At 42.1% G+C, this 22,283-nt stretch overlaps 2 protein-coding genes across 2 annotated transcripts in view; both read right to left on the bottom strand.

The window, feature by feature from the left end:
- LOC147314332 (mitochondrial intermediate peptidase-like) overlaps nt 1-8,144 on the bottom strand; it is a 31,676-nt gene extending 23,532 nt beyond the window's left edge. Inside the window, exons 1-14 of the mRNA XM_086261199.1 lie at nt 7,930-8,144; nt 7,591-7,829; nt 7,291-7,464; nt 6,110-6,198; nt 5,886-5,972; nt 5,711-5,774; nt 5,432-5,614; nt 4,763-4,919; nt 4,580-4,628; nt 3,967-4,027; nt 3,723-3,775; nt 1,359-1,512; nt 1,127-1,204; nt 212-419 (exon numbers count right to left, since the gene is read on the bottom strand). Coding sequence (XP_086117325.1) covers nt 212-419; nt 1,127-1,204; nt 1,359-1,512; nt 3,723-3,775; nt 3,967-4,027; nt 4,580-4,628; nt 4,763-4,919; nt 5,432-5,614; nt 5,711-5,774; nt 5,886-5,972; nt 6,110-6,198; nt 7,291-7,464; nt 7,591-7,737 — 1,504 coding nt within the window. The 5' untranslated portion in view covers nt 7,738-7,829; nt 7,930-8,144. The remainder of the gene's footprint in view (nt 1-211; nt 420-1,126; nt 1,205-1,358; nt 1,513-3,722; nt 3,776-3,966; nt 4,028-4,579; nt 4,629-4,762; nt 4,920-5,431; nt 5,615-5,710; nt 5,775-5,885; nt 5,973-6,109; nt 6,199-7,290; nt 7,465-7,590; nt 7,830-7,929) is intronic.
- Nucleotides 8,145-9,475: 1,331 nt separating this feature from the next.
- The window catches only part of brwd1 (bromodomain and WD repeat domain containing 1), a 28,436-nt gene continuing 15,628 nt past the window's right edge, over nt 9,476-22,283 (bottom strand). Inside the window, exons 21-44 of the mRNA XM_086261198.1 lie at nt 21,751-21,841; nt 21,358-21,480; nt 21,177-21,247; nt 20,768-20,993; nt 20,510-20,626; nt 19,048-19,155; nt 18,743-18,867; nt 18,346-18,428; nt 17,925-18,036; nt 17,600-17,661; nt 17,334-17,489; nt 17,060-17,180; nt 16,804-16,929; nt 16,625-16,691; nt 15,167-15,217; nt 14,849-14,974; nt 14,606-14,758; nt 14,357-14,517; nt 14,086-14,258; nt 13,170-13,274; nt 12,833-13,006; nt 12,424-12,735; nt 12,200-12,340; nt 9,476-12,104 (exon numbers count right to left, since the gene is read on the bottom strand). Coding sequence (XP_086117324.1) covers nt 10,666-12,104; nt 12,200-12,340; nt 12,424-12,735; nt 12,833-13,006; nt 13,170-13,274; nt 14,086-14,258; nt 14,357-14,517; nt 14,606-14,758; nt 14,849-14,974; nt 15,167-15,217; nt 16,625-16,691; nt 16,804-16,929; nt 17,060-17,180; nt 17,334-17,489; nt 17,600-17,661; nt 17,925-18,036; nt 18,346-18,428; nt 18,743-18,867; nt 19,048-19,155; nt 20,510-20,626; nt 20,768-20,993; nt 21,177-21,247; nt 21,358-21,480; nt 21,751-21,841 — 4,423 coding nt within the window. The 3' untranslated portion in view covers nt 9,476-10,665. The remainder of the gene's footprint in view (nt 12,105-12,199; nt 12,341-12,423; nt 12,736-12,832; nt 13,007-13,169; nt 13,275-14,085; nt 14,259-14,356; nt 14,518-14,605; nt 14,759-14,848; nt 14,975-15,166; nt 15,218-16,624; nt 16,692-16,803; nt 16,930-17,059; nt 17,181-17,333; nt 17,490-17,599; nt 17,662-17,924; nt 18,037-18,345; nt 18,429-18,742; nt 18,868-19,047; nt 19,156-20,509; nt 20,627-20,767; nt 20,994-21,176; nt 21,248-21,357; nt 21,481-21,750; nt 21,842-22,283) is intronic.

Genomic DNA, 22,283 nt, shown 5'->3' with positions numbered 1-22,283 from the left:
CTGCCCTCTCCTCGGGGCTTACTTTCCTTGTTCAATTCACCACAGTGTAATGTATAACCCCTTCCTACAGCTCTGTATCAATCTATGTAATTCTACCTTGTGACATTTGGAAATGCAAAGCCATAATGTTCCAATATTATTACTTCTCTAAATCCTCAAGCAAACCAGGGTCCACTGAAGAGCCCTACTCATTGTAAGGGTCACTCCGCACCTGTCACGTGCTGGTAGCGAGTGCGTCCCAGCATTGAGTGCATAGCGTGGCCCATCTCGTGGAAAAGGTTCTCCATCATGCCGGGAGTGAGCAAGGTGGGGGCGCCCTTGGTAGGGTGAGGCAGACTCAGCATCAGCACCACGACTGGCAACTGGTACTGACCAGTTTCCTGGCACTGGCGCCCACCGCGGATGGTGAAGTGACAGTCCTGGGAGGAAAATGAGGAGTGAGGCTAAAGTGCTACTATAGAAAATAATACTGATATATACTAATGACGTTACCAAAACATAATTAAATACAAACTCAGAAAATGTTGGGACACTTTTAAAAATGTGAAAAAACAAACAGAATGTAGAGATTTGCAAATCTCATGAACAAATTTTACTCACAATAGAAATAAAATTTTTACACAGAGAAAATGTTTAATTTTAAGAGCATCCAGTATTGAATTTCAGCCTTCTGCACAAAGAATTCTCTGAATGTTTTGATATTATGTCGATTAAGAGACATTGATGTTGAACATTATTCTGAAGTTCTCCCATAATTTGTAGACAGTTTTTTGCAGATTGGTGAACCTCTGCTCATCTTTACTTCTGTGAAACTCTGACCTGTTGTCAATTAACCTAACTGGTTGCAAAATGTTCCTCCAGCTGTTTCCCTTTAGTAGCATTTAGTTTTCCATCCTTTCGCTGCCCCAGTCCCAACTTTACTGGAAATGTTGCTTTTTTTCATGAATTAGTCTAAGTTTAAACATCTATGTTAAAATATGGTTTCGATGTTCGAGTGTGAATAAAATGTGGCTTTTCTGTTTTTAATCCACATTTTACAAAACTCGTTTGGGAATGGTTAACCACATTTCAAAGAAGGAAGAGATACTTTAAAATCTCGAGTACGTCGATGAGTGTGTGCTCATACCTGATGAGGTTTATCTTGCCGGTGGAAAAAGTCACAGTAGATGTATCCCAGTAATCCCTCCGTCTCATGGACCACAGCCTGGAGAAATGCACGCACAGTGATGTAATCACCCAATAACTGCACACAGACACAGCATCTGAAACTTTGATCTTTAAAAATGGTCCGTGGATTAGCGCTTGGCACAGACTATTCCACACAAGCGAACCTTTTTTCCTCACTAATAATGAGTTACCAGTTTGCGGACATCCTCGCTCCAGACCTCTCCAGCTCTGGGTTGTTCAGACATGAGGGAGACGCCGTACAGCTGAGAGAAGAGATTGTTCAAACCCTCCATACAGGAACCAAGAGACAAGTAGGGACTGTACAGACTGGGCTCTATGTTGTACCTGCCGTGACAAATCAGAACATATCAATGAAAGAAGGAGATGTGACCTTCAGCACCGTGATCCAACAAAGTACATAAAAACAACAAATAGGAGTCATGTGCATCTTCTAAAACAGGAAGATCAGCAGATCTAGAGTGGTCAAATAGCCCAAAAGGCCCTTTTTTTATTACTGAACCAGAAGTTGAAGCCCAGATGAAAAAAGAATGGTAACGCTTGCCCGCTTTGAACCAGGACATATTTCTGTATACGTTTAGCTGCAGGTTGCTCACTCGACTAGCTAAGAAAAAAAGAAAACGGATCCTGACTATCACTCATATGTGAGCTCAGCTGGCAGGGCAAAGCCACCACAGTGCCAGGGCTCAGGTTTGGCCACCCATGCTTAAAATGGCTCCTTTCATTCATGCTGCTTATAAGGCATCAAAGATAAAGACCACCGAGCCAAAACGGTTGTTTAGCTAGAACACCACATCCATATATTATCAGTGATGAATAACAGGCCACTGCTGAACACAGCTACTAGCTGTGTTTACCACACACAAGCTCTAGTCCCTGTTTCAGCAGGGTCTGAACACACACCGGTTCGAGCTGGTACTGCTGGAAAAGCACCGATAAAAAGAAAATGAGTGACTGAGAGAAACAAAAAAGCCTGTGATTGTGACGAAAGAGCCTCAGTGGGAGGAATTAACATAATGTGAGCATGTAAGAGTGTACTTGTATGACCGTCTTTGTGAGGACCAACTTAAATTTGGGATCTTGGCTGTTCCTTTCCTCGCCGTCATACACCGAAAAGGGCTTTTCTTTTTTTAAATGCCACATCAATTTTTAGGCAGCATGGTGGCTCCCTGTCATTGCGTGGTTTCTCTCCGGGTACTCCAGCTTCCTCCCTCAGTCCAAAGACATGCGCTTAGTGCCGTTAGGTTAACCTGTCATTCTAAGTTGTCCATAGGTGTGAACGTGAGTGCGAATGGTTGTCTGTCTCTCTGTGTTAGCCTTGGGTCAGGCGGGCAACCTATCCATGGTGTGCCCTGCCTCTCGCCCTATGGTAACTGGGATAGCCTCTAACCCCACCCCATGACCCTGACAAGGATAAACGGAAGAGGATTGATGGACCAGTCCCAGAGGACTGGCAGCATGAGGAAGGAGAGCACAGACCCCACTCCTCCTCAGAAAATCTGTAAAGACACATCAAGTCCAAGTTTCAAGAAAACTTAGTAGCTGCTTAAGTTCAAAGAACACCTGACAGATCACTAATGTCTGCAATAAAGAGTTACCTAATGCCTCCCCAGACTCAACATATAATTAGCCTTTGCTCTGTAAAGTGCAGCTCATTAACCCTTTAAAGCCTGAAATGTGAAATTATTTTTATTTCACATTTATGATTTCATTGAACCATCTTAAAAATGTGTTTCCATAGACGACTTTTAATTTGTATATCTGGCTTCTTTTTTTTTTTTTTTTAAATTGTATAAAAATGTATTTATTTAGTGTTTAAAACACTAAATGTTAAGGAAAGTGAAAAGAAAAACTAATAATAGTGAAACTTATGGCTCCTTGAATTTGCTGAATGCCAAAGACGACCACAGTTTATTTAAGTTCCACGTCATGGGTGACATCCAGGACGGTTTGCCAGCACATGCTTTCTATCACGCATCGACGCCTGTTTTTTTAATACAATTTTTAATACAATTCCAAGTCTTTATTTTTAGTCCAACTTCATTTGTTTTCATTTAGTTACATCTGCCTTGCTGATACTGGGTACTGCATTGAGATCTGATGACTGTGGGGGTCCCTTGAGTACAGTAAAGTTATCGCCATGTTCAACTTTAGCGTTTTTGAGAGCAGACCATCTGACACCAACAATGTTGTTAAATCCTCCTTCTTTCCCACTCTGATGCTCATCATGACCGTGTCTACATGCCTGATTGCAGTGAGTAGCTGCCATGTGATTGGCTGATTAGATCATCAAGTCATAAGAAGCCATTGGGTTACAAAAAAAAGAAAAAAAAAAAGGAGGTCGATTAGACTGAAAATCAGACCTGAAGTTTACTCCCATGCGTCTCTCCTAACACCTTTTGTAAAAAGCGACACTTGATGAAGAAGTGGGACGTGATAAGAGCTGCCGCTGTGAAGCGATATGGAATTACAAACATGTGAATGACTATCAAGTGACAGCAAGCTGAAAAATATGTTTCATAAAAGCTAAATCTCACCTTTCAGCACGCAAGACACCGCTGAGGTATGGATGATCCCAGGGCATGAGCTCCTGTCAGAAAACACAGAACTCATCGTAACTCTAAATCAGAATCAACTTACAGGAGTTAAAATATAATATTGTGTAATCAGTATTAATTGCTTTAAGGCATAACAGCATAGAGAGAAATGTGTAACAGTGAGTGTAATGTTGTGTAGTTGGCAAAAATATTCTTGCACATTAAAAAAATAAAAATCACGCACAGAATGTCCAGGGCTGAGTTTCTTCTTCATGTCTCTCATCATCTTAAAGTCTTTTGCTGTTCTGAAAGAGAAGCACCAAACAAGTTATTAGCGTGATGACTCGAGGCGTTCATTCCTGCTTTTTACCCACCTATCTCTACTCAGGGTCAACGGGGGCCAGAGCCAATCCCAGCATGCATTTGGCTGAAGGCAGGGAAACACCCTGGACAGGCTGCCAGGCTAACAGGCTCACATTCATACCTGTGGGTAATTTAGAGTCTCCCAGTCCACCTGAATTGCATATTTTTGGACTGTTTGAAGAAATCTAAGCACACAGAGAATCCATCCCACACAAAAAGAGGAACACAAAGGTTTTCTAAAAATGCATCATTGTGCAAATGATCAAACTCATATTCGCATGTATGACAAAACTAATTAAAGGGTCACTCGTTTCAGTAATTGTGGATCTTTGGGAAACATCTTAAATAGCCTAATAACTCATGGTTAACCTCGAGGGGAAGCACCGATTTAATGAAGCCTTTACACCAAAGGCAACAAAAACATAAATCAGCTCGTGCCAAACTGAAATAGCTGATCAGTGGATTTTTATTATGAAAAACATGGAAAGCTGTACCTGTCTGACAGCTTGTCTGTTAACAGCTGAAGAAAGCTCATCACCGTCTCTGCAAAGAGGGATAAGAACAAAAATGCAGCGTGTAAACCTCCCGAGAATAGTTCTCAAAGGCACAAAATATTGACAGTGCTGAATAATGAAAATGTCCCGACTGTGAGAAAAACCCCAGAGAGGTGTAGTAACCTGGGGTTTTGGCCATTGTCCCCTTTAGGGCTCTGTGTCCGAAGGACTCGTAGCCCACCAGTGTGGCCAGTTTGTATCTGCATTTCAGCAGCTCTTCCAAACACCCCATCAGCTCTGCGTTGGGATAGAGATAAATCCTGTAGGCGATTTCTCGCACCTACACAAGTGGAAGAGGAAGAAGGAAAATTCATGACAAAATCTAGAATTGTTAAAATAGCATAACAACTAGGCTGCTGATCTTTGCAGGGTCAGAGGTAGATGGCTAGATAAAACACTAACTTTCAAGCAGAAGATGTTAAAATTTATTCATTTTTTTTCTTTTCTTTTTCTCTTTCATCTCAAGCTTAAAGAAAATAGTTTAGCATGCTTAAATTCTACAATGGTACAACACAACTGTCAGAAAGTCATTTTAAGATTACTCAAAGTTTGCAGATCTAATTTTTTAAAACTATTTCATACTGCTATCCACTATAAAATTAGATTAAATATGATAAAAACAAACAAACAAAAAAAACAACAACAGCTGCTTGACTAAAGCTTTGAGCTCTCACAGGTTTAGTGTTTCTCATAACCAGCACCCAAATCCTATGTTGTGCGCTGAGACGTGGCAGAGGCGCCACCTTCTGGGCAGAAGAGAGAAACGTTTGCTGAGCCACAGTAAATGCCTACCAAGTCATTGGGGGAATCTGCATGCAGTCCTCCGATTTGAATGAAGCTTCCTTCTGTTGCAAAGTTCAGATGTAGGTGCTCGGGAATCGCAGACCTGGCGATCCTGTTCGGCATGTGGGAGCCGACCAGGAACTCGTTGTTTAGATCCAGCAACTTCACATGAAGAGCAACCGCCTCTTTCCTCTGCAGGGTGAAAAAGCACCAAGCACAATCACCGTTATGTTGCCTTCAGGTATTGTTTCCTACATCGCGTGTTTAACTCCATTAATAAAAACGCACCAGTGTGTCATCTAGATGAATTCCACTGATTTCAAAGTCGAACATGAACAGGTCTGCCACTCGCCTGCAGAGGCAAACATGTACAAAAGCCACAACAGGCCAAAATAAACAATCAGATAATCTCATAATGAGATGAAGGATAAATCAGGTCAGATACAAGACCAGGTAAGATTACCTTGTATCAGGATCCAGCTGAGCCTCGATGTCCGGGTTGTCCAGCAAATTCTTCAGGCTCTTGCATAACTCAACATTAGTGTTCAGTCTGAAACATAAAAACCATCAACATCTGTCACAGGCACAAACTGAAGCATAAATGACCCGTATCGCACCGTTGGAGACAGCGTATAAAAACATGTTCTTGGTGTTGTGCAGCTATGAACGACATAGGTCGCTTCTTACTTCTCCACGACTGTGCCGATCTCGATACAGGTCTTCTCAGCAGCCTCGCGGAAAGCTGGATCGGGGTGAGCTACTTTTATAAAGTCTGCCTGTTCACAGGGAGAATGATTATTGTTGACAAGATTGTCAAGAAAACAAGCAATCTCTGCTCATACTGAATTTTAGGAGGTTGAGATTAAAACAATGGTCTTTTGTTGGACTTTGCATTTTCAGTGGGAGAAATGTTTTGTCACTCATTCAAGTGACTTCTTTAGTCTTCACATAAAAGGTCCACAGCCAGAAGCATAGATACACTGGGTTCCCCACTTTCACCCACCGTGGCTAATCTGTATATAGAGGAAATGGAAAACAGGGCTCTCTTATCCTACCCTGGAATGCCACAGAGTCAGGTACAGGTATGTGGATGACACCTCGGTGAAAATCAAATCTCAGGACATAACACAATTCACTGATCACATTAACGCGGTGGACCAACACATCAAATTCAACAAGAAGGATATGAAAAAGATTTCCATCAGTAATGAGGAACATTTAAAAGTTGATGTGTTGATCGTAAACCAACACATATGGATCAATATTTAAGGTTTGACTGGAGCACAAACAGAGCGAACACCATCCCCACAGACACAGCAGCCAGGGACACAACTGCTGCTTAAGCAAAAACCACTTCTGATCCCTTGTGTCAAGAGTACTGGAGCAGCTGAGACGCGCCGTCTCAAAATATCACGACTCTTTGGCTTTCAAAACACACAAAAAGCTACGCCTAAGATTGGTCCACCCCAAGGATCAGGTCCCCTGGCACAAACAGAGCAACACAGTGTACGCTTGCCGTGACTTTGGGGAAACCAAACAACCTCTGGCTAAGCGTCAGGCTAGGACTCCGCAGTCTATTTACACATACAGGCCAGTGGCCACTCTTTCAATGATGAGGATGTACACATTTACGTGAAAAGAAAAAGACCACGGGTACATCTTTTCACCATCCTACAATGCTGTGATTGCAGCCATTCCGCAAACTCTCTATGAATGGTACTCATCATGCTCATGTAATCACAAACATGAAAGCGACCTCACAGCCCATTGTTAGTCAGTAGGGCTGGTCTTGGCTATGTGGGGAATAATATGACCTTATTTATACTTTTGCTACAAAGGTTTAGCACACTTTTATGTGTTGAACTCACCAGATCGGCCACTTTACACAGTTCATCTGAGAGCTGGTCAAAGCACTGGACTGTCTGAACTCCAGGAGAAGAAGAACAGGCTTTCTCCACCAGACGCTCCGTGTTCTTCAGAGCTGTCTCTGTGGCCACCTGAAAGCCTGCAGGACAGCTCAGCTCTGGCACTCCAAACAAACCCTGCAACCACACACAAACGCACAGTTATCACCACCAACTAAAGCAAGACTTACCTACATAGTGTAAATGTTATTCTGCCAGTTTTGTAAGTTTTTTTTTTATTATGATCATTTTTAAAGTACACACCACATTTTTCTGTAACAGGTCCAGTTTCCTGTGAGGTCTGGCATTGAAAGCAGCTCCAACGGGAGACCATGTAGTGAGATTTCTCCGTACATACGTCAACAGGCTCCTGTGCTTTACCAAGTAAAACATCCTCCTGCACGCTGACATGTTGTACAAACCTGTCTGTTGATTCTGAGGCTAAGAGTGCTGACAGTGATTGGCAGAGGACATGCTCGATTTTAGTTTGTACGTCAGCCTAGCTGCAAAAGCCGGAAATGTAAACAAAGCTAGGTCAGTTTATTTTAGACCTTTCTTTTTCAGGATAATTAAAACGGACTTTCTTTGACGTATAAAGCTTACCTGTTCCATTGAAGTGCTCACATGTTAGCTCACTGGAAAATGAAAGCGAATCTCCATAACTGTTGCTACTTGTATTTTCGCTAAAAAACCAAAACATCGGGCTTCCGGTACCATTATTAAAAAAATAAAAACGACACACTCTTTGTTTTTATAAGTTCAAATTAACTGCATTTAAACAAAATGTCGTTATCTAAAATTTCGTTATCTGAAATTTCATTTCATTTTTGGCGAAAGTGCGATGAGCTACCGAAAATTAGTTCGCGATGTCGTCATACTCACGCGACTGCGCAGTACGATTGAGAATTGAGGGGTGTCACAGGGGGTTTTGAGTCTCTTCAAAATAAAATAAAAACAAAAGATTTGTTTTTTTTATTTATTATTCCATCTTTTTTCACCCACTCACCCATATTCTTATAAACAATACAAATAAGGCAGCACGGTTGCGTGGCGGTTAGGAGGGTATGTCTTGGCTCACAGGTCTAGAGTTTAAATCTTACTCATTTTTTTAAAGTTTTTCTGTGAATTAACAAAATCTTTTTTTATATATTTACAGGACAGTCCATTCATTGGGCTGCTAGAATTTTTTCTGTTATTTTTACACATTTATTTCTTACTATTTAAGTCCAAAGAGTCGTGCTGAGAGATTTCTTTCATTTACTGAAGCAGCATTTATGTACTGTTGTACTGTCATACTGTTGAAACTGGACTTTCTTTTATTACGATATCTCAGGGATTAAATGTGTGGTTAAACTTCTCCACGCTGACAGAAAGTGAAGTTTCATTGGTCCGGTCTATGTGAGGTCACAGTGGCCATCAGTGTAAAATGAGTTTGACATCCCTGATATACGCACTTTTCACTAGCAGCATGACACAAAAACATAATTGTCTTGTGAAAAATGTCAAAGATAACACAGTTTGACAGCCATAAAAATAGTATTTCTACACCAATATTGTGATTCCCCAAGAGCAGTTAGCTGAGAACTTGGCGTATCTCAGCATGGTGTGTATTGTGTAAAGACTGAAGTAGAGGATAAGCAGAGAGAAAAGGCTGAGGGAAGCCAAATTACCAAGAACTGGACTGAAAATTAGTGGCAGCAGGATTTTGTGGAGTAATAAATCTAAAATTTAAATTTGGGGAGGAAGTCTGTCAAGGTTTGGGGTTGCATTTCAGCCAGTGGTGCTGGAAATCTTCGGGCTTATGAACGTTGACATGCATGATCATGCTCCCGAACACGCAGCCAACGATGTGAAAGCAAACCTACCATTGGCCTCCCAGAGTCCAGATACCAAATTTACTGAAGCAGTGTGGGATCATCAAAACGAAAGGCAGCCAACATCCAAAGAGCAGCTTTAAATGTTCTTTAAACAGCCTGAACTACTCCTAGAAGTTCATCTGTTTGCACAGGAAGTGCAAAGAGATGGAGCGTCTTAATGAAATCAACGGGTAAGACCCAGTCCAAGACAGATTACACCTTGAAATGATGCCTTTATTAAGAGGAAGAATAAGTCATTAATTGTACTCCATGAACAAATTGCATTAATAGTCTTCCTGTGAAATCTGTTTATTAAAGGTGTAGTACGAAAAAACATTAAGCAAAATGTCATAAAGCGACTGTATTCAGAAACCTCCCCATAAACAAAAACAAAATCATGACTGGCAAAAAAAATGTTTTAAGTCAACTCCGAAAAAAAAAAAAGACTTTAATACTGAAAGAAGGTAACACAGAACAACAATAAAAAGTCTTCCCAATATGAGAAATCACATTAATTTGCATTAAGTACTTTTGGTTACCTGTACTTGGCAAAAAAAAAAGAAAAAGAAAAAAGTACCAAATTGTGACATATGGCAAGACAATGCAGTTAATGTGTATAAAAAGAAAAAAGAAAAAAAGGAAATAGCTCAAATTTAAATAAACTCTTTGCCACTGAACGATCACCAAGAAGTTCAGGCAATTTCTTAATCACATATTTACACCTATTCACTAGAATACAACACAAACCTAATAGAAACAAAAAAAGAAGAAATGTAAGGGGAAAAGAAGTTCATTTGGCTCATATCAACTCACAATACAGTCAAGCATTAAGTATATGGATTTACAAAGGAGTGCTGTAGTCAAAAAGTCTAAACTTGGATTAGTTTTTGTCCCAGTAAATGTGCTTGGACATCTGCCAACCTGGAATTGCTTCTTGTCCTTACCTTAGCTCAAAAGAAACAAAATAAACCAAAAAAACAAAAACAAAAAACTGCATGTCTGAGACTACAGTAAACTTAGTTGACCCCTGAGTTTCTAATGCAAAACTAGTGTATGAAATACCTCATTACAGTGTATCTTAGTGCAAGCCAGCAGTATGCTTGATTAAACAGAGGTATATTAGATTAGCACCCAAGCTGACAAGATTCCCCAGAATAGCCTCTGCCAAACCTTTTGCTGGCAAAAATCACCACACGCAGTATGGGAAGTGATGTTTTGCTCTTCATCCTTGTGAAAACCAGCAGTTCAAATGCTTGAGTTTGTATTACATCTATAAACATGTTTTTTGTTGTTTTTTTAAATTTTCCTTTAATCTTTTTTCATAGAAAATATAAATATCCCTGAATGAAAGATTCACAGCATTTTTCTCTCGAGGACTCCAGTGCTACTACCGTAAGGTGGCCAATCAAGTGTCTTAAGCTCTCCAGTTAACGTCCGGCTTCGTCTTCCCTCTAAAGCCTGTAACCTCCAGCAGCTATGTCCTTCATTCGCTGTCGTTGTACTTAACCGTCCGTTTCCCACGGTTTCGGGTGTTCACCCGCGTCTTCCTCCGCGGTTTGCTGTACGACTCGTCGCTGTCCTTCTCTTCCGAGGCGGACCTTTGGCGGCGCTGCCTAAGCTGGCGACTGGCAGTCCTTTCGCCGATCCCCGACCGTGTGCGGCATCTCTTTGGACTGCTGTGGGACCCTGAGCTGGCAAAAGAGTTTTCAGAGGCTGAAGACAACTGCTCGCTTTCTGAGTCCGAGCTGTGTTTGCTGCTGCTGTAGCTTTCTTTTCGTTTGCGTTTGGGCTGCCTCGCGCTTTCCTTTCCCCTTGTCGAACGGCCAAGATGTTCCTCGTCCTCCTCTTCCTTCTCCTCTTCCTCCTCACTAGAATCAGAGTGGGAAGAGGTGTCCTGCTCATTGCCGTTACCACGCTTGGCGTCCTTTTGGGCGCACTTTGAGGGGCCTGACTTGCTGTTTTTGTTGCTCTTGGATACTGGCTCTTTCTCTCTGTCCTCATCCGAGTCATCAGAGTCTGAGGTGTAAATACATTTTCTCTTGGAAGACACACAATTCCTGGTTTCACTTGGGGAAGTCCTGTTAGACACTCTTGTGTTATAACCGTCTTCTCTAGATTCTCTCGCTGTTCTGTTGCCAGTTCTCTGCCTGCCCGGCTTCGCAGAAGCAGAGTCTTCCTCAGAGAATGAGTTGTCACTGATGTATTTCTTTTTCGGCAGGGCTCGGAGGCTCAGCCGCCTTTTCGGCGCATTTTCCGAATTATCCGACTCCTGGTCCGAGGAGCCAGTAGAGCGTTTCCTCCTTGACTTCCTCTTGGGTTTGTACTCTTGCTCCGAGCTCTGCGAAGCCGAGGAGTCGCCGCGAGGCCGTTTGCATATGCTCCTGTTCCTCGTCAGCCTTTTCGTCCTCGTTTCAAAGTCGGACTCATCGCTGGAGCGTTTGCTTTCCGCATCCTGCTCGTCACCTTTTTTCAGCCTTTTCTTGCGTGAGCTGGATCTCTTTGGAGAATCACAGAGTTCATCTGATTCCGCACCATCCAGTTTATGAGCTGAGGCAGATTTTTGTTTGTCTTGGCTTTTTGACGGAGAAACTTTGCTTTTTTTCTTCGGGTCTTTGTGAACTGCTTCCTCCACATTTCTTCCATTTTGGTGTGGCCGTTTGTCCTCTTCGTCTGAGCTTACGGGAGGTTTGTGTCGTGTGCTGAGGGGGCGGATGTCTTTCGTCTCCTCTTCCTCCTCGCTTGTACTCCTACTTTTTCTCACTGGGGCAGCTGCCGTGCTCCTTGACGGTTTCTGAGACCGAGGTGGCTGCTGTTCCTCCTCCTCCGCTTCTCCAGAGCTCTCTCCGGAAGTTTCCTCCTGCTCAGAGTTGCTCTTGGGCGTGTGATGTTTTGCACTGTGTCCATTCACACGGGACAAAGTACCTGTCAGGAAGGAATAAAACATCGAGCTGTTTAGGGCAACTTCCACGGCAGCGTTAGCACAGTCTAAAAATGCGACTGATGAGGACATTTCTCACCATTTTTCTTAATCTTGGCAGCTTGTTTGGAGTTCTTTGTGTTTCCATTCTGCTTACTCTGGGAGAACGATGAGGTATCGCTGTCATTGCCATCCTCCTCATCCTTAAACTCACTTCCTGATTCCTTTGTATTTTGGGAAGCTAAAAGATGAAGGAAGAGAACATAACTGAGTAAAAATCTTTGTCTGAATAATATTCACAGACTTTTAAAGAGTAATTAATACCTGCTGCTGACTCTTCGTCTGATTCTGAGCTGCTCTTGAGCACCGCCGTGCGTTTGCTGACCCGGACAGTGTGGCGAAGGCGGCTACTGCTCCTCCTCGGCTTCTCCTCCTCCTCCTGGTAGTCTTCATCAGATGCTTCAAGGAGCTTCATCTTATTCACAGCTGCCCGAGCAGTCTTTCTTTTTAGCGACCCGCGAACTGTCACTTCCTCCCTTTCGGAGCCTTGAGACGTGGCCCTGTCAGAGTCACAGCGGGGACGCCTCTCCCTGCGAGACGACCTGCTGCTGTGACCGTTCATCTCCGCTCTGCACTCTGAAAACAAGCCGTTCACAAAGGTCTGTGAGCACACTTGGCGCTGGGTTTTTGTATCTCACGGGGTCGGAGACTGAAGGCAGTGAACTTGTGTTACCTGCACGTTTTCTGTCCCCAGCAGCGCTGTTTCTGGTCCGCCGTGTACTCCTGCTGGGATAGCGACGATCTGAAGTGGACGACGCCTCTCCATCCTCTCCCTCTTCACCCTCACTGTCAAATTCCTCCTCCTCTTCATCATCTTCTTCCTCTTCTTCACTGTCGCTCTCAGCAACTAGCAACAATATATCCAAGGATATTTTATTCAATTACATTTTGTTTATGTAGCATCTAATCACAACAACAGTCGCCCCAAGGGGCACAATTGTAATGTAATTTTCAATAAACAAATAAAATATAAGAGTGAAACATTTATGGATAAATACTTCAGTCCTAACCTTTTTTCCTCTGCTTCGCACGGTTCCTTCTTGTTACTCTTCCTTTATGTCTACGTTGATGATTCTCCTCCTCCGAGTCACTCACCTCGCTCTCACTGTCAGACTCTGAGATTTAAACAAATAAATAAGAATTTAATTAGTTTATTATAGTAGTAGTAGTAACAGTGCATTTAAAATTAAAGAAACGGGCACTAGACTAGGCCCAGTTTTATATTGCATCATTGCACAATACTGGTCTCAAGGTGCATCGATGACCAACACTTAGGGGTGGAAGTGAGTCATGCTAGCATGGCGTGTTGAGGACCATCACAAAGTATAGTTTTATCCTGCAGTGGATGGTGTACAGATCACAAAAACTAAACACTATCAAAGCCCGACCCATCCTGCAGCAACAGCAGCAAAGGCAACGATGCCATCTCTTATGCTACAACAGCCCTCATATCAAAATGTGTGGAAAACAATAGTTTTTCATTAACGTAAATCAAATGTTTCTATGGGGTCTAATTAACGTCCCCGGCAGTTTCAGTAAAAAGGACTAGATGTTACAGTCCCGTATCAGCGACTGTAACATCTAGTGGTCATAAAATTCCCCGCCCCCCCTTTTATCCCACAAACATCAAAATTCTTTTTAAAAAAAAATATTTTATATTTAATTTACTCCTTTAATTAAGCAAACACCAAGAATATGATGAATAAACACATTTTATCAAAGCCCTAAAATAAGAGATGGGGTTTTATTTTATTTTTAAAATGCCATGGGATCAAAATGATCCTCTTTGAGGTCTTAAAACCAGAAGAAACTCTTTGGGGAAAAATAGAAAAAAATCCAAAAATGTTAAATCCAAATATCATCATCATGGCTCAAAATCCATTGTGATGGTAACAAATGACCTCTGGGATGCTCTGATGTCTGTACCTGATGTTGATGAAGCACCTTTAGAGCCAGAGTCGTCCTCTGAGGAGCTGTGACCTGAGCTGCTGCTTCGACTCCTCCTGGCTCTCTCAGGAACAGACACTTTGGCTGAGGTAGTTTTGGTCACTGACACGGACTCCACTTTTTCCTGAGTTTTGACTGCAGCCTTCTTTTGACTGGGGGGAAAAAAAAAGGGGGAAAGAAACTCTTCAACTCAGACCGATAACGTGCAAATGAAAAGTGAAACGTCTCAGGCGAGCTGCAGCACTCAGACCTGGTGTCGGGGTGGTCCTGCTGTTGCTGCAGTATCTTCTTGCGAAACCTCTGACTGCGGCGGAGCCTATTGCTGCTTTTGACAGCGGTTTTGTACTCTGATATGATTGTTCTGATTCGCTCCTCAAAGAAGGCAGAGAGCCGTAAGGTCATGCTGTAAATCTGAAAACAGAGCAAAAGAAGATTGAGCGGGCGAGCCAAAATGTAAAATCGCTAATAAGCTCAGAGAATGTGAACATCCCCTCCCTACCTTGGAGCGTTTGTTGGGTGTGTAAGCTTTAGCATTGGCAAATATTAAGCGTGTGTCTTTGCACAGCTCTGTGGGGTTTTCATAGCGATCTTCCTCCAGGGTCCTTTTCACCGTGCCAAAGTCCATGGGTGTGTCAATGATGTCGTGGTAGTCCTGGGCAAGCACAAAACAAAGGGACTTCAACGCACAACTGAAAACAGCATCTGCTCATAGCGTGGCCTGTAGTGTGCCGTGATAACATACTGGATAGTTCTGAGGATCCACAGGTTGCCTGAACGGCTCCGAGTCCTCACACTCCAATATGTAGTTGAGCAGACTCTTGCACTGTTCCTTCCAGGCATCTCTGTCTGGCAGCACTTCTACAGAGCGCTGCAAATATCAGGGAGAAACAACTCAATGACATGAGGCACAACCTAACAAATCCCCCTTTTTGTTAGTTTTTATTAAAATGAATGTAAAGAGTGTTTCATCATCCCCTTGTCAGTTTTTTTTTGTTTTTTGTAATCTTGAAATGTCAAACAGTTTTTACAGGTATGCCGATCACCCATCCAATGCATCTACCTGACGCAGTCTGTGTCCAGCAGATGTTCCTGGCGCTTCGGTGTCTTCTTCCTGTAGGCAGCAATCACATTTGAATTATTTGACTGTGACCTTTAATCAGACAACTGCAATGACAATTACATTTTCACACAACGGGATCACAGATTCACAGCGACGTTCACCACGATCACAGGAATGGAAGCGACTACAGCTCAAATAACCACTAGTGATAAACTTTCAGTTGCGCGACTGAAGAGACTACCAATGAGAGTGAAGGATACTGCTGATTGACATATGACCTGTTAGGTAAATGCATTACAGGATCCCCTAGGCAACCAGATCCTGAAATTTCCACAAGCGAACAGCTGGCAGATGTGCTACAAGCGAGTTGCTTCCAGCATGTTTGTTGTTTTAGATTCCTTTTCATTGGGGAAGCCTTCGAAATTCCCTTTAATGACAACCTCAAACTTCCAGCCAGAGTCACGAGGAACACTGTTTAGGATCAGACACGTTACACAGGGATCACATACTCTGATAGCTGCCAGACACCTTGTACCTCAAGGCGTTTTTCACATCTACAGTTTGTTTACGCTGGTCTGAATCAGCTGATGAGTTCATGAATCACACTTCCTCCTGTGATTTAATTTCTTTTCATACAGTTAAAACTCCAAGTGAATCAAACTGCATCACTACAAACCACAAGAGATGACTGAGTCTGCTTATTGGCCAGATACATCTAGGGTGGGAGTAATAAATGGAAATACAGAGAGAAGGTGCTGCACTCCTATGTGTCAGGCAAAACTCTCCCCTGCACATCTGCTACTCTGCTTTATCTTAGGATGCAAAGCTTATGGGAAGCCATTTATTTCCAGTATACACCAGTTAGTAGGGTCAAACTGAGACTCCATCACAACCTCACAATAAATGACCTGATCTGGAGGTCTGGAACTGCATCAAGATCACCTCCTACAGAGGGTCTCGGTATGTTTTGGTGTGCACAACAGTGTTTATTCATACAGTGTATCTGTATGAATAAACCGCACTAAAACAGAGTGGGCTGGCTGTGGCTCAGGAGGTAGAGCGGGTTCCCTAAATACTCTGGGGTCTGCATGTCAAAATATCTTTAGCAAAAATACCAAATCCTAGTTTTTTGGAGTGTGCAAATGTTAAAATAGGTTCATAGGTACAGAAAAAAAAGCATTATTGGATAAATGAGACTTGTAGCAAGAAGTGCTTCGAGTGCTCATATTATAAAAACACTAAGTACAGTTTTACTTGAAATTAAACTCAGGGTGCGAGTTCTGGCGTTTTAATTGCAAAGGACAGTCATACCAACTTTTGGTTGAATTTTTAAAAGATTCTTTTGAATTTCTTTTAAAAATTATTTACTTTTAACAAACTTTTTTGCAGCAGTACATGAAAAAAAGAAAAACAAACCCACCAACTACAAAGACTAGTTGTTAAATGGTTCAGATTTACCTCATCGTCATCATCCATTTCTTCCACTTCATTGTAGATCTCCATGATATCTGTGCAGCTTGGATTACTGAGAAAGTGAGAAAATGTGTCAGCAAGAAATACAATTAGAAATTCTGCGCTTACAGTTCGTGCATCATCACAAGGTCTACGAACAAACAAACAAGTCCAGAAACACATACTTGACAAATTTCTGGAGGACGTTGGTGATGATTTTTGCAGAGTGGGCAATCTTGCTCCTTGGCTCATTGAAAGTGCGGGCGTTATGTGCAATATACCTGGCATCCCAAATTAATGCTGAGAGGCGTCTGTGGATTACCAAAGCGGAGCAAATGAAACGCAACATTACACACCACTTCTCACTTCTTTGCATTTCATGAACACGTTTTAAGGACAAATCTGGGCCAAAAGTTGAGGAGAAGATTGGTAGAAACTGACCTGTAGAATCTGTTAATGAGCCGCAGTCTGATGGTGCCCAGATCTGTGGGATAGGCGATCACGGTGCAGTAGCTGGGATACTGGACCAAGTCCACGGGACCAGAGAACGGAGCTGCAATCTCTGTGGCACAAACACGGAAAGAACGAGTGTAAGGATCAGGCAGATGTGAGCAAATGACAACGACGACAACATGTCAGTAAACATGAAGGAGAGAATACGTGGGTGAAATCAAACAAACTGGAAGACAAAGAACATCCATTTATGCATACACACCGACAGTGATGAGCTGATCGATGCTAGCGATGAGTCGTTCACACTCCTCATCCCTACTCCTCTCACCCCACTCGCCTGGCAGAGGCTTGTACATCAGCTCCCTCATCTCCTCTGCGGTCACAGGTATACCACCTCCCTCTGTCTCCGGCTGTGGGGCTGCACAACAAAGACAAACCCTTTCAATACACCCTGACACCTATTAACCAAACTCTGCGAAATGTACTCCATTACTAAACCACAGTAAGCTAGTAAACAGCCTTTAGTACCATCATCCTGAATAGGTTCCACATCCCAAGGACTGAGTTTCTCAGTTTCACCATTATCCCACCTGGTAGAAACACAAGAAGGCTGTTAGCAACCAACCAAACAATGCTGGACAAAGCCCGGCTGAACCACTGAATACTATAGGAAGATTTATATAGATTTATTTATGCCTCATCACCTCTAATGCTGTCTCAATCAACCCCAGTATAGTCCCTTAGAAATTTCACATCACTCACTGCTGTCTGGCAGCATCTACAATATCCAGCTTTTGATAGTTAAAATATCTGAAGAATTTTACTTTGTCCCCACAAAGTGTGTGTTTCTTACTTGACTTTGAAGCACTGGAAGAGACTGTCTGGGTACTGCGGCTGGTAGGGCTCCTGGCAGATGATGGTCCCAAACCACCAGGCATCATCTATCACCGAGCGAAACCTGTCGTCTGTGACAAGGAGAATACGATCAAACTCAGGTGTTTGAGCGAGAGAAAAAAAGAAAGAAGCCTGGCACCCATCTGTGAGGGTGACCGCACGGATGAATCATTGGAAACAGCATGTATGTGAACAACAACACCTTTCCCCCTCTCACATCACCAAAATAGCAATGCAGGGAAAGAAAGAAAAACATCAACCAGCAATATCAAACTGGAATAAATCTTCTCAAACTTCTTAGTCTGTCTATATATCCCTGCAGAACGCATTAAACAGATCAGCAGAGGACATTTCTAACAGGCAGTTTTGGCTTTGCTTACTTGGTTGCCAGTTTCTTCGAAGCGCCTCATCATAACACTGCCTCAGCACCAAGAAATCAATCACATCTGGCATGTCGTGATATCTGCAGGGACACAAGAAAGAGGAAAAACTGTCACTTTGACAAGAAGGTACAAAAATCCCTTCAAGACTTGGTGGTGAAGCTGATGCTGGAAACACTAACAAATACTACAGTAAGAAAAGCCTTTCCAAAAAAGACCAGGATCATCAAAATTATGTGGACAGTATTTTTACATTTCACACATTTTCTTTTCCTTCATGATGTGTCAAATTCAAATACTGACCCAACGAGCGGGTGGTAATGTGATTAAGAAGAGCACGGACACTTGATGTGCTTTATCGTAGAGAGGAATGTCACCAATGGACAGAGCTGCTTACTTGATAGAAAATGACTTGTCTGTGATTTTGCCGGTGCCGTGGTCAATGAGCGTCAGCTTCAGGCAGCAAAGTGTTGGCGGGCAAACTTCATATTTGATTCCAGTGATCTTCACAAACTCTTGGTCCTACAAAAACACACAGCAGGATTCCTACTTAATCTGCAGTTACATATTACCACTGAAAATAGTAACTGACACATGCAGACTGGAGAACTTAAGCAGGAATTAGCATTTTATGTATTCCTCCGAACTCATCATCAACTGGGAAATTTTTATGATCTTTATTTTGTTTGTTCCTCGTCTTACCCGGAGCTCCATTCTCTTCCAGGGCTGCTTTTCTAAATTGATGTCGTACAGCTCACTCCGACTTACAGCTTCAACGTAGGCCTCGTGTCCCTGCCGAAAGTAGATCACCTGAAAGACAAATCGTGCAGATGGTTAGAGGGAATGTTTGTACATAGGTGTATAAACCCTGTACAGCCTGAATATGAAATAACTGCTAAATAAAGAAATTAGAAAGAAAACTTAAATTAAATCGATTTGGATAGATGACTTCATTTGTAGCATTTTTGCTACATCCAGCATTTTGTGCAAGTGTTACATGTGTCTCATGCAATCATGTTTTCAGGGGGTGCAACTTTGCCACTTGTTAAGGTGAACCTTACCAACGTTAAAGTTAAAGCAGTGCATGACACTGTCTCTGGAAAGTGCCTGTATGCGTTTGGTGATGCAGAAAATGTATACTTGCTTTATACTTAATTCCAAGTATGGAATAAAGCTGGAAAGTCTCTTTTACACTGCTTTTTACATTAGAAATAAGCAGCAGTACTGAGAGCACAATCTGCAATGAAATAATTAACTAAATCAAAATGCTTATTTAACCGTTCTCGGGCCATAAATGACCAAAATAACAATTTTCTGTAGCATTAATCTTGTCTTATTTGCAACAGTGTTGCATTTTATTGTTATATTTTAGACTAGATTCTAGATTTTAAGCACCATTGTATTATCATCATCTGATGACGTTCCCGATCGGAGCAGAGAGTCATGTGACATGTGCAACATCCTTTATATGAGAGTGTACACAAAAAAAAAGAAAAAAAAGAAGAGAATGATGACGGCCGTATCAGGGTAGGGTTTAAGGTTTTGTGGAGCCAGCTTACACAAAGCCTGGCTGGGTTGAACCTCCCTCAGTCTACCCCTCTGGGTTGACATGAGCATCATTTCTTGATTTTACAACTATGACTACAAGTATAAGGCTGCCAACTAAAACCACAAGAAGTAAATGTACTTGTCCTTTTAATTTAAGGAAAAAAAAAAAACCCCAAAAGACAAAAAACCTTGAAGGATTTAGCTCTGCCAGACCAAATCGCGATCTTGTACTTTTAGGCTAGAAGACCTATTTATGGTGTTCAGCCAAAACCCAAGACTACATTTAATTTAGCCACTATACATTTCATGCCCCAAACAGTCTTCATTTCCTTCCACACCGTGTGCTTACTATTAAATATTGCTGCAATAAAATGAAGTATACTTACTAAGTACAAGTATTGGTTTGTTGATAAAAAAAAGTTTAAAAATAAACTTGACTGGTTGTTTTGTGGTGATGAAGGCATTTGACCTTATCCAGGGTTAAAGCTTAAACAAATTTATTGCAGAATTGTTCAAATAAACAGCACTAAGCAGAAATGTCGGCTACTGCAATCTCATAAATGAGAGAGTATGATTTTTCTTTTCCAATTAGGCATTAGGCTGATGACCCTCTTACCTCATCACCCATTTGGGGAACAAAAGGAGACTTCCTGGGAATGACATCAGTGATCCACGGCGATGGTCTGAACTCATTGGACACTTCCCTGTTAATGGATGGTCTGGGCTTTGGACGCTGATTGAAGCACCAACATGTAAAACATTAAACAAGTTAATATGAGATATTTTCAAATATTTCACACTCGTCATTCTGTCTAAGCAGTTATTAATCAGATTCACAAAGAGAAAAAGATAAATGAGGATTAAGGAACCTTACCCGAGGAAACTTGTTCTTTGCCTTCTTTGCCTTCTCTTTGCCTTTCTTTTTAGGTCTTTCCTCCTCATCACTTTGCTGCTTTTCCTCCTCTTCCTCGTTCTCTTCCTCCTCCTCTTCAGAGCTGCTGAGTCTGCGCCTTACTCGTTTCCGTGATGACAGTGGAGTTGAGGGCTGCAGATTTATACCAGCGTCTGCCGTCCAGTCAGAGTATTCGCTGGATGTATGGCTGTCCAATCAAAAGCAGGTGTGATTACCACAAAAAGCTACACACTTAATTACACAAATATTGCTACTGTAGATATTTTTTTGATACAGGAAATGTTTGGTTACCAGGGAAAGCCTGTTTCTCTGAAAAGTGACTGATGGGGAAAATAATGCCCGTTGACCCTGATCTATAAAGTATATTCACCTTGAGCTGTCAGTTTTCCACTCTTCCTCATCATTAGAGGAATCCAGGTCACTACCATCCAGCTCATTGTCCTGGAGAGATGAAAAAAAACAATTACACACAATTAAGAGGGGGGGGGGGGGGGGGGGGGGGGGGGAGACGACTTGTAAAGAGCGCTTTCATCAAGAGGAGAGTGCATCACCTCTGAGTGCATCTCCGAACTTGCCGTCTCCTCTCCCTCTTCACACGATTCGTCGATGTATTCCAATGCATCTCCACGGCTGTGCGCTCGCTTCGCGGTGGAAGGCTCATCGTCTGAATCATCCTGGGGGGACAGATGGGAATGATTCAGCATCGGTGAAAATAAAGCTGTACTAAAATAGATATGAAAAAACCAAACAACAACTTTCATCACTTAGTTAACCGTTTCAAAAGGACACTCAATATATAGCGTGCCTTTTGTTCTTCGATCCTTTAGCACTTTTTTTTTTTTTTTTTTTTTAACTGCAGCATTCCCTTGCAAATTGGTAAAATTTTACTAAATGCTGTGAAAATTTAAAACCATCTTCACTGGGTGGAAAAACAGGAAACCTACTCGACAGCTGCTGTACATAATGCGCCTCTTCTTTACATTGTACTGAACCACCTCCTCGTCTCCTCTGGCTACTCGAACGTCCTCCTGGTCCCTGAAAAATATAATTCACGTCAAAATAAGCACCCAGAAAAATGCTAGAAAACCTCACTGATGACCAAGTTTAGACATGACTTTCTGTTCATGTCATTCCCAGTGCTTCCCACGAGGAACTGGCCCTTCGTTAGCAGACAAACAATCTATATATTTCAGACCAAAGGACTGAGTAAACCTGTTAGGTTTTCTGAATCGACAGACCTGATTAACACAAAAATGTATTTTTTTCATTATTGACCCAAATTAATTACACATTGGAATCTACTGAATAAATCTGCATAGCCAGAACATTATGAACATCTTTATCCAGCATGAAGCAAAACAGATACGATCCACTCAGGATCTCTGAAGGTGCCCTGTGGTGTCTTGTAAGGAGGCCGTGACACCAAATCTTTTTAAGCCCAGTAAGCTGCAAGCCCCATCATGCTGTCCCCGTTTAT

Source organism: Aulonocara sp. 'chitande type north' Nkhata Bay, linkage group LG14 (genome assembly GCF_057382095.1).
Source record: "Aulonocara sp. 'chitande type north' Nkhata Bay isolate Kocher_YH1m ecotype deep benthic linkage group LG14, A_spYH_male_GT1.1, whole genome shotgun sequence".
NCBI classification, from domain to species: domain Eukaryota; kingdom Metazoa; phylum Chordata; class Actinopteri; order Cichliformes; family Cichlidae; genus Aulonocara; species Aulonocara sp. 'chitande type north' Nkhata Bay.
The sequence above is the reverse complement of the archived record's forward strand: the minus strand, read 5'-3'. Positions and strand labels throughout refer to the sequence as shown.